This window comes from Notothenia coriiceps, unplaced genomic scaffold, assembly GCF_000735185.1.
Source record: "Notothenia coriiceps isolate Sejong01 unplaced genomic scaffold, NC01 NC01_scaffold00018244, whole genome shotgun sequence".
Taxonomy (NCBI): Eukaryota; Metazoa; Chordata; class Actinopteri; order Perciformes; family Nototheniidae; genus Notothenia; species Notothenia coriiceps.
The window spans coordinates 48,915-63,863 of record NW_011350945.1 but is presented as its reverse complement, the minus strand read 5'-3'; the positions used below and the strand labels follow the sequence as shown (position 1 = coordinate 63,863).

At 43.5% G+C, this 14,949-nt stretch overlaps 2 protein-coding genes across 3 annotated transcripts in view; both read right to left on the bottom strand.

Annotated features, from left to right (window-relative positions):
- The window catches only part of LOC104950855 (uncharacterized), a 19,534-nt gene extending 17,128 nt beyond the window's left edge, over positions 1-2,406 (bottom strand). Inside the window, exon 1 of the mRNA XM_010777431.1 lies at positions 2,400-2,406. The gene's annotated coding sequence lies outside the window, so the exon portion shown is untranslated. The remainder of the gene's footprint in view (positions 1-2,399) is intronic.
- LOC104950853 (pleckstrin homology domain-containing family A member 5-like) lies at positions 1,786-10,364 on the bottom strand. 2 transcript variants are annotated; one of them, XM_010777427.1, is made up of 9 exons: positions 9,659-10,364; positions 6,293-6,355; positions 6,133-6,213; positions 5,842-6,039; positions 5,345-5,446; positions 5,156-5,264; positions 4,985-5,031; positions 3,322-3,442; positions 1,786-3,036 (listed from the first exon to the last, which is right to left on the bottom strand). In XM_010777427.1, exons 1-9 carry the CDS (start codon positions 9,710-9,712, stop codon positions 2,840-2,842), a joined length of 972 nt encoding a protein of 323 aa, XP_010775729.1. In that variant the 5' UTR covers positions 9,713-10,364; the 3' UTR covers positions 1,786-2,839. The 2 variants fall into 2 exon arrangements, with proteins under 2 accessions (XP_010775729.1, XP_010775730.1); XM_010777428.1 differs by having other exon boundaries at positions 1,786-3,024; positions 9,659-10,361.
- Between the last annotated feature and the right edge of the window lie 4,585 nt (positions 10,365-14,949).

The window sequence follows — 14,949 nt, the reverse complement described above, 5'->3', positions numbered from 1 at the left end:
TTAAAATTGTTCTGTGTGACACGAAAAAAAGGGGGAAATCGTGTTGGTGAACACGAATCAATAGATTAAATGTCGTGATTATAACACGAAATGCCGTGAGACTGGTTTGTATAAAATGGGTGATGTTAGCATAGCAACCGAAGCTAAACTGACTATCTTGACTTGTTGTTGCTATCCTATTGTGGCATAAGCTGTTTTCTAAAGGTACANNNGATTAATTTAACTTATTTTCTTCCAAAAGTTAATTATCCAAAGCCTCTGTACACCCCCTTCTATTTACATGTAATGGTTTGGTCCTGCCTCCAAACGCGGTGCAGCACCGGCACTTGTAGAGAGTGAAAACATGTGAGGAGGGATGTTAGTACTTAGCCTACACTTGTGTTGTACCATGTCTCAACGACTCAAAAAGTCAGGCTCTAAGAAAAGAAGAGAAAGGAGAGAAAGACAAGAGAGAGGGACTAAAGGGCGACAGTATGTCACCCAGTTTTTCACAAGAAAAGGTGTGGTCCATGAGTGGTGGAAATTATTCTGTTAGCTAATGTTTTGTTTTTACTAAGCTGACATTAAGTAGACTACTGTTAATATCTTTACAGAAAATTCAGAGGTTTTTCATTTCAATGCTCTTTTAGCTGACATTTAAAGGTAGGGTAGGTAATTCACTTCAGAAAGACTTTTTGTTATATTCCATGGAATGCTCTTAACATCCCGATAGCAATGAACACATTAAATGCTTTGACAATAAATACATACAAACATTTCATCTGTGGACGCCATGGCGCTGTAAAAAGCACGACCAATCATCTGAGCCAGCCCGGCTAAAATAACAGGATGGCCTACCTGCCTGTCAGCCTTCCAACTGTGCACAAACTTATCTCGTGCCCTCATTGGTCATGTGCGTGTTTGTTTGGGTTGGAGGAGGGACTCTGTAAGGAAGTCTGAAGGAAGGGGCATATTTTTTCAAAACAAAAAGCTAACATCTAATTTTAATTATACATTTCAAACACAGTATTTTCCCACATAGCCAATGATCTATACAATCAAAAAACTGCTTTTAGTGTATTTGGATAATGGACAGTTTGAAGCGTTGAGTGAGTCTGTATTAGGTAAACTAAATGTTAATCACTGACATTTTGGTTATAATGTTATTATATTAAAGCAGGGGTGGGGAACCTCCGGCCCCCGGGCCGTATACAGACCGCTAGACCATTTGGTACGGCCCTCGAGGTAATTTACAAACAAAGTGGCCTGTGCCTGGTGGTGGGGCCCAATGTGATATATTTTCATGGGGCCTAAAATCCCTGGCGGCGCCCCTGCGTCAGATGACCTGGCCTCCCCATCACCCGACCTCAACCCAATTGAGATGGTTTGGGATCAGTTGGACCTCAGAGTGAAGGGAAAGCAGACAACAAGTGCTCAGCACCTCTGGGAAGTCCTTCAAGACGGTTGGAAAACCATTCCAGTTGACGACCTCATGAAGCTGACCGAGAGAAGCCANATGATGGACGGTCGCTTCTCTTTACTCAGTTCAGTGGTTCTTGCCATAATATGGATTACAACAGTAGTCAAATAGGGCTTTCCACTGTGCACTAACTCTGCACAACACAACTGTGTTAATGGAAAACCATTCCAGGTGACGACCTCATGAAGCTGACTGAGAGAAGCCAAGAGTGTGCAAAGCTGTCATCAAGGCAAAAGGGAGCCACTTTGAAGAATCTAAAATATAAATTATATTCTGGATTTTTTTAACACTTTTTGTTTACTAGATAATTCCATATGTGTTCTTTTATAGTTTTGATGTCTTCAGTATTAATCTACAAAGTAGAACAACAATAAAATAAACAAAAACCATTGAATGAGATGGTGTGTCCAAACCTTTGACTGGTACTGTATGTGCAGATATTAAAATCTGAGTGTTTATGGTCAGGATGTATATCTGGTCTCAGCTGTGTGGCTGCCCTAGATCGGTACAGTGGATTTTTACACCTTTAGTGTCATGGAGTGAGTCAGACATTACTGTGAACGAATGTCCACTAACAAATAAGAGCATGTAAAGAAAGAATTACTCAAATAGAAGTCCCACGTGTGGTCGGCACAAACCGGGAGTGAAAATGTGGAGGTGTAGAAGTGGAACTACACATAAAGTAGGATTCCACAGCACTAAGATAAGATAAGACCATATATACTTTACTGATCCCAACTTTGGAAACATTTTTGTTACAGCAGCATGTAAACAAGGCATTGCACACAATGTGAAGATGAAAATGAGTACAAAACAGACATAAGTGCATCATAACCATCAGAGGTTCAGTTTGCAACAGAAACTCTGCATTAAGTCATTCATTTATTTGATCTACTTTGCTGTTTTATTGATATTAGTATAAGGCTAATTTGAACCAAACTCCTGCTCATGTGCTTTTAGACTCTTCTTACACTTTCATATTCTTATCATTTGCTCTTCCCTGCTTGAGTTACTTAAATGTCTAATGCAACACCAAAATATTAACTAGAGCAGAAATCACGACAACTGTGATTAAAGAGACATATTAAAAGATATTACCTCTAAATCAAACAACAACATTATTCAGAGATTAGCTCTGAGATGTGAAGAAAAGCTTTGACCCTGCAGACGAACTCTGTATTCAGGCAGCATTTACAAACATGTGCCCACATGGTTCCTATGGCAAGTCCTCTGAATGACACTATTAAGAGACGTGTCATTGTAAATGTAGATGTGTGTCACCTTCTCGATGTAGCATATTAAGAATCTGACTCAAAAGAATGTCAACCTCAGAGACATTTTACAAGACAGCCCCCCTGCGGCTGATTCTGCCACATTTGCTCAACTGGAATCATTTGATCTAACTGTGTTTCTGTGTCTGTCGACGCTGAGGGAAACACTTACTGATCTGGATTCAGGCTTCTTGGTCTTCCTCAGGGTGACATAAGAGGCAATGGTGGAGGACTCGGGGGGACTCATAGGAGATTTGGTTCTAGGAGGAATGATGCCCACCGGGCAGGAGGGCGCTGTAGGAGAGACTACACATCAGCAAACAAACACAGCAGTCAGGATGATTGCTCATGTTGTGGCATGTATGTACTCCATTTCACAAAAGATACAAAACATGAACAAAAAATCCACAAAAACAGGAGGCATTCAGGGACTGACTGCAGGTTATCAGGTTGTTTTTGTGATAAATGAATCAGTGTGATTGCTGATGAAAGTACAGAAGCATAGATCAAATGTTTTACCACTGTCTCCAACCAGTATAATATGAAGACAATCCAATAAATATAAAGATATGTATGCGTAAGCTTCAGTACCTTTGGAAGCTGTGTCCGAGCTCTCTGCCTTGTCCTTGTCCTCCCCGTTGGCCTCATCCAACTCCTCTTTCACCGTGGTGAGTTCAGGCTCGCTTTTATACAGCCGGTAGTCTGGATTTTGCTGTGAGGGAGAGTGTTCAAGGTCAGATCAAACACCATGTGGAAACAGGTGACACACATCAACATACACACAGACCTTGTGCAATCCTATGAAGACAGCAGGGGGGGGGTAACCCAGGTCGGGGGTCTGAATATGATAGTGAAGCGGTTGGGGGGCGACAGTGATGACTGGATGGAGCATGGACTGCTGGGTAAAAACGAGGAAATGAGTGACATGTATCCAAAATGGCGCTTGGTGAGGGATGAGTCTCTTGAATATGAAATCAGGGGAAAATAAAGAAAAATGTAGTGAGCCTACAGAAAGCTGTGCTGATGATGGTCGACACAGTCTGTGGACGGTGGGGGCACACAGGAGGGGGGGCATGAAGTATTTCAGCGGTTCTTACGCTGTGGACTCCGTTCCTGGAGCCAGCCTTGCGGTCCTCGGGGCGGTGCGTTTGGGGTTGCAGGCGACCGCCTGGGTGTGAGTGGTGGGGGGGCATGTTGGGGGGGCGCTCTGCTGAGTCGTAGTACTGGGGAAGGGGCGGGCGGGGGGGCACGCTGTCCGCCTCTTTGAGAGGACTGAGTGGCAGCAGCGTATCTGCCTGCAGACACACAGCCGCTCACTGAGCACAGAACCATACCACTGCACACACAGGGGCCCAAACACAGGGGCCCAAACACAGGGACCCAGACACACAGGGACCCAAACACAGGGACCAAGTCACACAGGGACCAAGACAGACAGGGACCCAAACACAGGGACCCAAACACAGGGACCAAAAGACACAGGGACCCAGACACGCAGGGACCCAAACGCAGGGACCCAAACGCAGGGACCCAAACGCAGGGACCCAAACACAGGGACCCAGACACACAGGGACCCAGACACACAGGGACCCAGACACAGGGACCCAAACACAGGGACCCAAACACACAGCTGAAGGATGCTAAAGCGCTGTGGAGTTGGGATCATTCTCTGTGTCTGTAATGTCTGCCTGCATCAAATCCTAACAACAGATCAGTCAGAGAGCAGTCAAACTAACGCAAGACTTATCTCTGTTTTCGGCCTGAACACACCTTCAGACTTCAACACAGAACAGTGTAAAACAATCTCATAACATTTTTTTCTGTCGAACAAGAAACTCTGAAGTCTAAAGAGTGTTGGAAAAATGTGTTGCATTGCCAACTGCCTGTGGTATCATTTGAAGAAAAGGTCACTGAGACATTATCTACAGCAAGCAGGAATTGATTTACGTAATGGACTGATTCAGAAGGAAACCAGTGGCTGCCTGGTAAGAAGGAAATTAATCCAAACACAGTGTACATGTACTGTGCAATGACAATAAAGTCATATTATTAACTGGCTTAAAAACACATCGACATCAAAATACACATTTTGGTGATTTGGAGAATCACAGAAACATGTGGATGACAGCTTCCCAAACACATGTGAAGCTGTTGGGATCCAGCTGGGAGTGTGTGTGGTGTGGCTGTTAGTGTGTGTGGTGTGTGTTAGTGTTTGTGGTGTGGCTGTTAGTGTGTGTGGTGTGGACTGCTGTACCTCGTTCTTCTGGAGACTGGAGAGCGGTCTGGAAGCAGGCACACCTGCTGAATATGGAAACAAGGAGAGAGAAGGAATGGGACTTTTCCAGAATAAAAGACACCTGAGAAGGCGTTAGTTCTCATAATGTTAATCACATGAGATTAATGTGAAATGAATGTGAAGCCTCACTGTTGTCTGTGCTCCGCTGGGGTTTGTTTTTGGCCAGAGCCTCCATCACGTCCTGGATCCTCCACAGCTCCTTTTGGATCTGGATGTGTCTCTGGCTCGGGGGCTCTGTCTGAGAACCCACAAATATGCCGTTACAAGCTTGATCACCTCAGAAGGAGTGTGAAGTGTGTGGATGTGCGTCTGTGCTACCTGTGGGCTGCCCAGGGCCTCCAGCTGCTCCAGCAGGGTGGACTTCGCCAGAGTGACGTCGGCCCCCAACCTGTCATACTCCCCCCAGGAGCGCTCCAACTCCTGAACAGGACAGCAGCCAGGAGAGGGGTCAGTGGACTGTGTGTGTGTGTGTGTGTGTGTGTGTGTGTGTGTGTGTGTGTGTGTGTGTGTGTGTGTGTGTGTGTGTGTGTGTGTGTAATGTATGCATTGAACCTCGTAAGTATTAAATGCTAGAAACTGGGCCCCACTGAGTGAGTAAAAAACTAGCATGAAGACAAAAGTTTTGAATTATGTTTATTTGAAGTGATTTTTGTGATTCAAATTTTCTTCTTTTTACTTGCCTGATTTTTTGACAGAGGTGTAGTGTAGTTAGAAAGGGTGGACCCCACAATTGGGGGAAAAAGTTTGGGCCCCACATTTGGGAAACACAAGACTGTCTGTGTGTCCGACGTGTGTGTGTCTGGTGTGTGTCTCACCGTGGTCACTCTGCTCAGCTCTCTGCAGGTGCTCAGCAGGCCGCTCTGCAGCGTGTCTCTCTGTTGCAGCAGGCCGCTCTGCAGCGTGTCTCTCTGCAGCGTGTCTCTCTGCTGCAGCAGGCTCTGTGCGGCGCCGTTGTTTCCGCTATGTTCACTCAACTCCTGACTGGCAGACAGCAGGGCCGTCTCAAGAGTGTGCTGTACACATACACACATACACACACAAATACTTACTGCACATGCAGACCTACACAAAATCAGAAAAAGGAGTGGACAGAGGGAGAGCTGTACCTTCTCTCTGTGCAGCTGCTGCAGCTTATCCTCCTGCAGCCTCACAGCCTTGTCCTGCTCACACAGTCTGCTCAGCTTGGTCTGACACACAAATAAACACACATGCTCAACCTTGTTCAAACCACATCACCTGTATCACTGAAGAATGGGCTTGTCTTACGTCTATGTCAGGCTCCTCTGTGCGCTGGATGAAGGAGCCTTCTTTATGGTCGTCTGGACTGACCTGAAACACGGAGCCTCCATCAGATACTGACAGCAGGGGGCATCAGATCACTGCAGCCTCCAACATGCCTTTCTAAAGTGCTACTTCAAACATCATTTCTTATCCTAATTATTCCTAATGCACAGAGGATGCAAATGCTGCTTATTTTAGAGATAAATCATTCATATGCCTCTGCTGTTCTTTCCAGCTGCAGGGGATGAAGGGATGAGTGCTTAATGCATACCTACTAATCCTGTTTCATTTAGCTTGAAGCTGTTTACACAGGTGTTACCAGGGATAATGTGGCTGAATATAATAATGTGGAGAAAAGGAAAGGAGGACAGATGCACCCTAATAACCATACAAATAAGCCCAACATTAATATGTGTTAATGAAATGCAAGAGTGTAATTCTCCGCTGTGTGCCAAATCATAGTTCTGTCTCTGCTTTGGTCGTTTCAGTCTAATTTTCTAAATGTTTTCTGTAAACAGTATTATGACATTATAAAAATAAATATATATTGCCAAGAACATTAAGCTTCCAGAGCAGGTTCTCGGACACGGACATTAAGAAAGGAGCTACTGATCAACAGTCTGTCATTTCAATGCACTGCTTCTTAAAACGTGTGTTTTTAGAGTAACAGTGTCTTTCGATGTGATCCACACCGGGCAATGCAGTCATTCTGCCATGTCCTCCTCCAGTAAGGACACAGGGAGATGGATGAGGGCAGGCAGGGTCAGAGTGTTACCGGTCTGGAGCAAAGTGATAACATTTCCTGACAAATCCTTCAGTAAATTTTACAGAGCAAATTATTCTGTTTTGTTCCAGGAAATACAGCCGAGAGACCCTGGTGCACCCCCACATAGAGAGTCTGGAGGCTGTTTAAAGATGGGACCTTCAGAAAGCATCGTCTGAGGAGTGGTCTACACACTGGACGTCATAATAAATGCGTTCAAACAATGTGTTTTTCACTTCACTGGGTACATTTTAAACTATTGTTTATTGTAATCAAGAGTTGCAAACTGATTGTAGATTAGTTTGGACTAGATGATCCTGGTTCACTTACAGTGGAAGTTTCACCCTGACAAAGAATGAAACTGGAGCAATCTGGCGTAAAGCGCTGACTAACAACCAACTAACAAACACTGAATAACCTTCAGCCTGCAGTCCACCTCTGAGGGCCCAGGCTCCAGAGAGAGAGAGAGAGAGAGAGAGAGAGAGAGAGAGAGAGGTGTGTGACTGACGGGAGGAATTCCTTTGGATTCTCCCTATCTTATGGCTCCTGAGAGCAGGCAGGCAGGCAGCAGGGCATTATGGGACGCTTGGGTGTCAGTCACCAGATGGAGGGACTGAGCTGTGATGAAGCCATTTCCATCTTAAAAATCTAAAATAGTTGACACGAGATAACTACTCACATCTCACATTGTAATGATTGGCAAATTATGATTTGTTTGTACACATTGATGCAAAATGGCTGCTGGATAGATTATCAAAGAGGCTGTGTTAGCTACCTTCTATTTGTAGTATGAAATAGATTTGTATTATTTCCAGTTTAAAATTGTTATCGATGATTTTAACAGAACAAATACATCATTTACATTTGTCTCTGATCTTTGAAATCAAATTAACTGATTTGTTGGGTTTACTGTCGTGTGGAATTTCAAAAGTAAAGTGTGCCGTGTCCACATTCAGAATACCAGCATTTTCAGAGTAGAGGCATTATTGATATAGGCAGTGATAAGTTGATTGGAAGGTCTGAATTCTACTGAACTCGTAAGGCATACAATAAGTAAATCGAACGTTGTCCTTTTTTTTTTGGGTGGACCTTAACTTTGAGCCAAAGTGAGGATAGTGCAGTTATAGCTTGGGAGGCATAAATGATTGGCTAGAAAGATCCTGCTCAGCGCTCAGAGGAGAGGAAAGCATGGTGATGACACGCTCACAGCAGATTCTGCAGATCTATCACCGCGCTCTCTCAAATGTTGATTTGTAGACTGAGTAGAGCTTACAATCTGTTTGGAGCTCAATAAAATCTGTGTTATCTTTTAACTTTAATACTGTCCGGAGGGCTCCCTTACGGAGCGTCCACACGGTGGCGCGGGTTGAAGCTTGCCAGCGGGCGTGTCTGAAACTCGACCAACAACCAATCACATGAATCTCCCGCCCCGGACACACAAGCACGCGGTTTGATTGGCTAGAGCTTGTACTGGCATATGATTTGATTGGCTGACGCTTCCGCCGAAGCTTCAAAAGTTGAACATTGCTCAACTTTTGAAGCGAGCAACGTGAGCAAAGCGAAGCAACGCTCCCACAATGCAGTTCGGCGAAGCGTGACGTCACCCCATTCAAAGTGAATGGGCAGAAGCGTTGAAGCTTCAACGTACGCCGCCGTGTGGACACTGCGTAAGAGTCAGTACAATCGTTGGTCAGGAAGTTGTCCTAGCACATACCTCACAATCGATGTCATTTGTTATATTTCCGTTTTGTGGACAACCATATTATGATATCTTATTCTTTGTCAATTTACTGTATATATATATGTAAAATATATATTTAATGTCTTGCTGTTTGCTTTAGCTTTTAGTTTTTTATGCTAAGAGAAACTAAATATATGCAGAAACATGAGGGTTATTATTCCTCACAGGAAATCTTGAGAAGTGAATCTTTAAGACATAAACATTCAAACAATATAAGCGTCTCCATAGCGATGACAACAACAACACAGCGCTGTATGAGAGACAGTGAGGGGAGGAATCCATGACTGTGCAGCATTACAAAACATGCACGCTTTATGACACTCTAACAGCTTCAAATAAAAAGCAATGAAATGAGATCTTCTGAAACCAAAAACACCTTTATATACACTTTGAATAATGCTGAGAGAATGTGTGTGAAGGTTTGCTGATGTCTGACGGGTTTATGAACACGCTGTCTACATCTAAAGTGGTCAAACAGAAGGTGAAGATGAAGGGAACACATGGGTACACTGGGCTACCAGGGCAAAGGTCTGGCTTGAGTCCGCTCCATTTCAGGTCAAATCCAAAATGTCCTTTTTGAAAAACAGGGTCGTCCCTTTAGGGAAAACAAACTGCAAGCTTCTTGAGTTAATGTCTTCATCCAGTGGAGTTAAGTTGAGCAAAACCTCAAAACTTCAATGTTGTTGCATTCAGGTTTAACATAAAACGAAAAGATGATACCTAACTAACCTTAAAGTCAAGTATCATGATTGCCATGACGTTTTGACATAACAACACAGATACACAGTGCAGAGGAAAGGGAAAATGGGTTGTCTTGACTCAAGCCAGATCCTGCCTAGGACCTTACTTGCTGATAGAGTTGCGGCCTCGGTGCCGAGTTCTCGATCATAGTGTGAATCATGAAGATTAGAGGCTCATTCTCCTTCGTCTAGGGGAGCGCCGAGGAGAAAAAGGACAGAACGGTGTAAAAACACAGCAGCATGTGTTGCTTTGAGGATTCATGGCTTATGTCTAGGAGCTGGAAAAGGACTAAAGCCAGGATAAACAGCACTCTGTACGGGCAATGTACTGCGCTCTCCTCACTATGTTTTACTCACTGATCTGACATCTGATATACTGATATTGGATATGTTAAAGGACAGTTACTGTGTTTGTGCATAAACCAAGTTATTACAAATCCCCATAGTTTAGAGTTTAGTTTACAGTGATGATCATTTTCTGAAGCAAGTTACTGAGGATACAAATTAAACCTTTATAGAAAGAGGAACATCTCCTTACAGAGTCTCTGTACTTTGAGACAATAAACCCCCTCCCCAATTAGCATCCAAAGTCTGGTTTATCACATGACCTTTTGGAAGCGGAGCAGTCGTATCCAATCATGCAGCAGCTGTGGGTTGGCGAATTCTAACACACAGGCCGAAAATAAACACACATTTAAATAACTGCCATCATAATCTGGGTGCGTACTGTGAACAGGTCACATTATGTGTTTTTCCTGAATAAGCCTGCTGCATATCATTTAGTGACAGTTCAATGCCAGTGAGGGTTAGAGACAGTGAACAACAGTTCTATTTTGAATAACTAAGCTGTACACCACAACATACTGAACTGAATTCCTGCTGTTATCCTGATTTATAAAGCCATGTAAACACAGGATTTTACTGCCCTTGGGTAAATACAATTGGGTATTACTATTTTAACTATTTAGCTGATCTAACTTCAGCTAATCTGCTAAAATGTAACGCATAACATTAAACTGTGAATATTAACAATACACACCAAAAGGGTTCAGAGGGATTATATCAATTCTAAATATCCATTTGTTTGATTTAATCTTTGTTTGCTAAGAAAATGCTTGAAATAGATTGTTGTATGGAACAGTGACGGATTTAAAGATGAAATATGGGCCTGAAAAGTATCATTGTATTTCCCCTCAGTTAAAAGGGATGGGTTTCCTCTGTAACAACACCGCACAGTGATGCGTTTTCCATCAATATTCTTTCATTGCAATTTTGTGAACTATATATATTTTTTAGCTTATTTCAAAATTGCAGATTTACTCAAAAGTAACAATTACATTCTTTAATCATCATCAGCGAGGTGTGCGGCTGGTCAGAGTTTAATTTCAGAAATCCTAAAGCACCTCAGACCACCTCTGCTGCCGGAGATTGATCAGAATATTGATTTATATGATATGTTTCCATCACCGTTATATCTTCAGTACCGTTAGTTTGCAGTTTGGGAGATTAGTTTGGAATGGATTATTAGTATGGTGTTTGATAAACAACATGTTGCCAATGTTCCTCCCATCAGGATTTAGGTGCAGAAATAACACGTTCCCTGCTCTGAAGGTTAACACATTCATGGTCACAAACCTTTTTTACTTTTCATTGTCAAGTTATTGTCAAGACTATCTATCAGTACACAAATGTGACAATTCAGTCAAAATGAAAATAAATCACATATCTTTGATACATTAACATCATGAGCTGGCTGCAGGAGGAGTCAAGTCTCTATTGCCCTTTCACAACAAAGCGGTTCCAGGGCCGGTTCGGAGCTAGAGCCTGATAAGCACCGTTTTTTCCTGTTAACACCGCAGCGGAGCCGGCTCTTTTCCCCGAAAACCGGTTCTTACCAAGCTCGAAAAAAATTGTCGGTCTGGAAGCAAAAACCGTATACGTCAAGCTTACGTCGGAGGGGGGCGAGATTAACCTGAGCTAACAGTTAAAGGCGAGTACGGCAACCTAGTGACTAGAACGCAACCACACACTTATAAAAAAAAAAACACACTTTATAAAGTCAGGCAACACTAACCAGTAACCAGGCTTCGTGTGATTCTGTTTATTTGTGCCTTACTTTGACCATCCGTTCGCTGTTATTGATCATTGGAGAGCAGGCAGACGTTTTGTTTTGTATTATAGCAGCTATCGGATGGAATCAATACATGGGCTGCACAGGTTGTCATGTCCGACTATCACAAGTACAATAATGAAAGAAAACGCCGGTAAAATGTACCTTTAGAAAACAGCTTATGCCACAATAGGATAGCAACAACAAGTCAAGATAGTCAGTTTAGCTTCGGTTGCTATGNCATGCTGGTTAGGTGTGCCTTACTTACATTTAGAATAAATCACCAACAATTAGCAATCCAATTTGTTTCCAGTATTCATCCCCCTTCTCATTTTGTGGTCATTGTTGGTGATTTATTCTAAATGTAAGTAAGGCACACCTAACCAGCATGGCTACCACAGCATTCTGCAGCGCCATGCCATCCCATCTGGTTTGCTCTTACTGGGACCATCATTTGTTTTTCAACAACACAATGACCCCAACCACACCTCCAGGCTATGTAAGGGCTATTTGATAAGAAGGAACGTGATGGAGTGCTGCGTCAGATGACCTGGCCTCCACAATCACCGACCTCAACCCAATTGAGATGGTTTGGGATCAGTTGGACCTCAGAGTGAAGGAAAAGCAGACAACAAGTGCTCAGCACCTCTGGGAAGTCCTTCAAGACGGTTGGAAAACCATTCCAGGTGACGACCTCATGAAGCTGACTGAGAGAAGCCAAGAGTGTGCAAAGCTGTCATCAAGGCAAAAGGGGGCTACTTTGAAGAATATAAACAGGGTATATGCAGGAATCCTGAAGTCAAATTTAATAACTTTTTAAGACCTTTTTTAAGACCCTTTCCATACATTTTAAGACCTCATCGCAACTTTGAGTTCTAACCGGTTACATTGGCAACACACTTTACTATATTGATTGTAAGATAGCAAAACTAAACAGAGTGCAGACAGACTACTGAAGCCTCCTTTCCACATGAACTTCAACCTTTCTGTGAAGGTCAGGTTTAATGCAGTATGCTGCTNTGGCTTCCTTTTGTTCTTCAAATCATCATCACCTAACCCCTGTCTAGCCACCAATCTTCAATATGCTGTCATGTAGATTTAATTGTCTGTTCCCCTTCCCATCTTTTGCTCTCTTCCCTTAATGAGTCTTGTCATTTGTTTGATTGGGGTTCAGATTTATTATCTCAGTCAAAGTCAACTTTATTGTCAACCTTTTAGTTTCTGTGTAGAGACAGAGAGATCGAAATGCCGTTTCCCAAATACAAATATATATACAAATATGTATATCATATACACAATCACTAGACACTTGTATACATATGCACACATTATTACCTCATTTACACCAACGGTGTTTCAGGGCCGGTTCGGAGCTGGAGCTTGAAAAGCACCGGGTTTTCCTGTTCACACCGCAGCGGAGCAGCCTCTTAGCTCCGGAATCCGGTTCGTTTCAAGCACCAAAAAATTGTCCGACTAGAGCAAAAGCACCGCATACGTCACGCTTACGTCGAGGCAGGGGCAGGGGCGGGATCAACTCCTGAACAACAACAAAAAGCCGGCGTTTTATCCAGTTTGTACACAACGATGGAGAAACTTAACAAGCAGCAGTGGTCCACTGAAGAGACCAGGTACCTACTGGGAATCTGGTCTTCTGAAGAGGTACAGAGGAAGCTGGAGCACAATCGGCCATTGTTGTTGTTGTCGGTGTCAGCTGTGAGGGGTTTCCGCGCGGTTTGGCTTTATGAAGCAGGCACGCAAACGGTTACGTCATGACGCAAACAATGACGCAATGACGCAGCACCAGTCGGACTCTGGGCGGTGTGAAAAGAGCCGGAGCTAAACCGAAGAACCGGTTCTGAACCTAAAAAGCTCTAGCACGGAGCTTGAACCGGAGATGCGCTGGTGTGAATGAGGTATGTGTTGATATCAGCTGAGCTAAGCATGGGAGAATAATTGAGCCCCTTTTTGTTGCTTTCATTCACACTGACTGCAAACGTGGCATGAATAAAACATTTGAACAACATGCTAACTGAGTTTATATTGTTGTTGTTGATTTGTAAGTGGTGAATGTTCTTCTCTAAAACAGGATTAGCAGCTTCTGAAACTCCACTTTATAAGAGTGTTTTCTTCTTCGCACAACCATGACTTCATGACTACACCATTTCACAATCTGAATGTATAAATATTTTTGAAATGTGACCCCATTGATTCACTGTTTTCTAACTGTTTTCTAACAGGTTCTAAAGAAGCAGCACATCTTTCTCTGTCTGGAAGTGAAGGGGCCGTCTGTGAGGTCCACCAGGCAGGGGGGGGTCCTCCTCTCAGGCACCGCCCCTGTGGGCATGTGACAGTAGTATCAAAACAGTCCTGTTGTAAACATGAAGCCTTGGAGCATGCTCTGTGCAGGCAGGCTACATCTGGGCTTTGCGGCGTCAGGGTGGGGGGCGGCTCACGTGTCGCTGCTCACCAAGGTGAACGTCTGCGCTGTAGGGAGGAGGAGAGAGGGGGTGTACACAGTCAGTCAGAGAGTATTAGCAGTACGATGCTTTCCTCCGGATGTCTCCACCAATCAGAAGGAGTGTTTTGCGTGTCACGTGCGTTGGGTTGTGTTCACTGGTTTCCTTTGTGTTACATTGATGACTGGGACTTAAAGCATTTAGTTGTTCTTCAAAGCTTTTTATCTTTCTGTTTAAATGTGCATGTGAAGGTGAAGGTGCTTTTGGGTGGTCTCATCCATCTATCCAGTTTAGTAAGATTGTCTTTTTTTAGAAGTTGTCAAGGCAACCAGAATGAACTGTTCATTTCTCAATTGAAAAGAGTGTAGTGCTGCGACAGACAGTTAACAATAGTTTACGTGTACTGTAGATCAGAATGTGTGATCAGGAGCATCGGGCTCAGGGGTGTCATTGTGTGTGGATCCCAGATAATGTACTTGAGGATGGGGAGTGTGCAGTTATTTGGTTGGATTTCCACCCACCTGTTACTGCTATAAAGGGCTTTTTGGAACATATGTTTCTTTATTTGCCGGTAAGGAATGGGAGTTCTGATATTGATAATCTTAGGTATTGATATTTGTTTATGTCCAGCCAGAGGCCTGTGCTACGAATCCAGTTCAACAGACCCTGGATATGTTTGAGTTATCTGGCTTAACTAACCTAAAACAAACGCGCTCTCAATAAGTGGTCCTACAACGCTGGTTATCAACTTGGTAACTCAAGCCAGGGTTTCTCTGTCCGGCTGAGTGTGCATTCACATGAAAGGGGCGGGGTTAGCAACATTTGACCAATC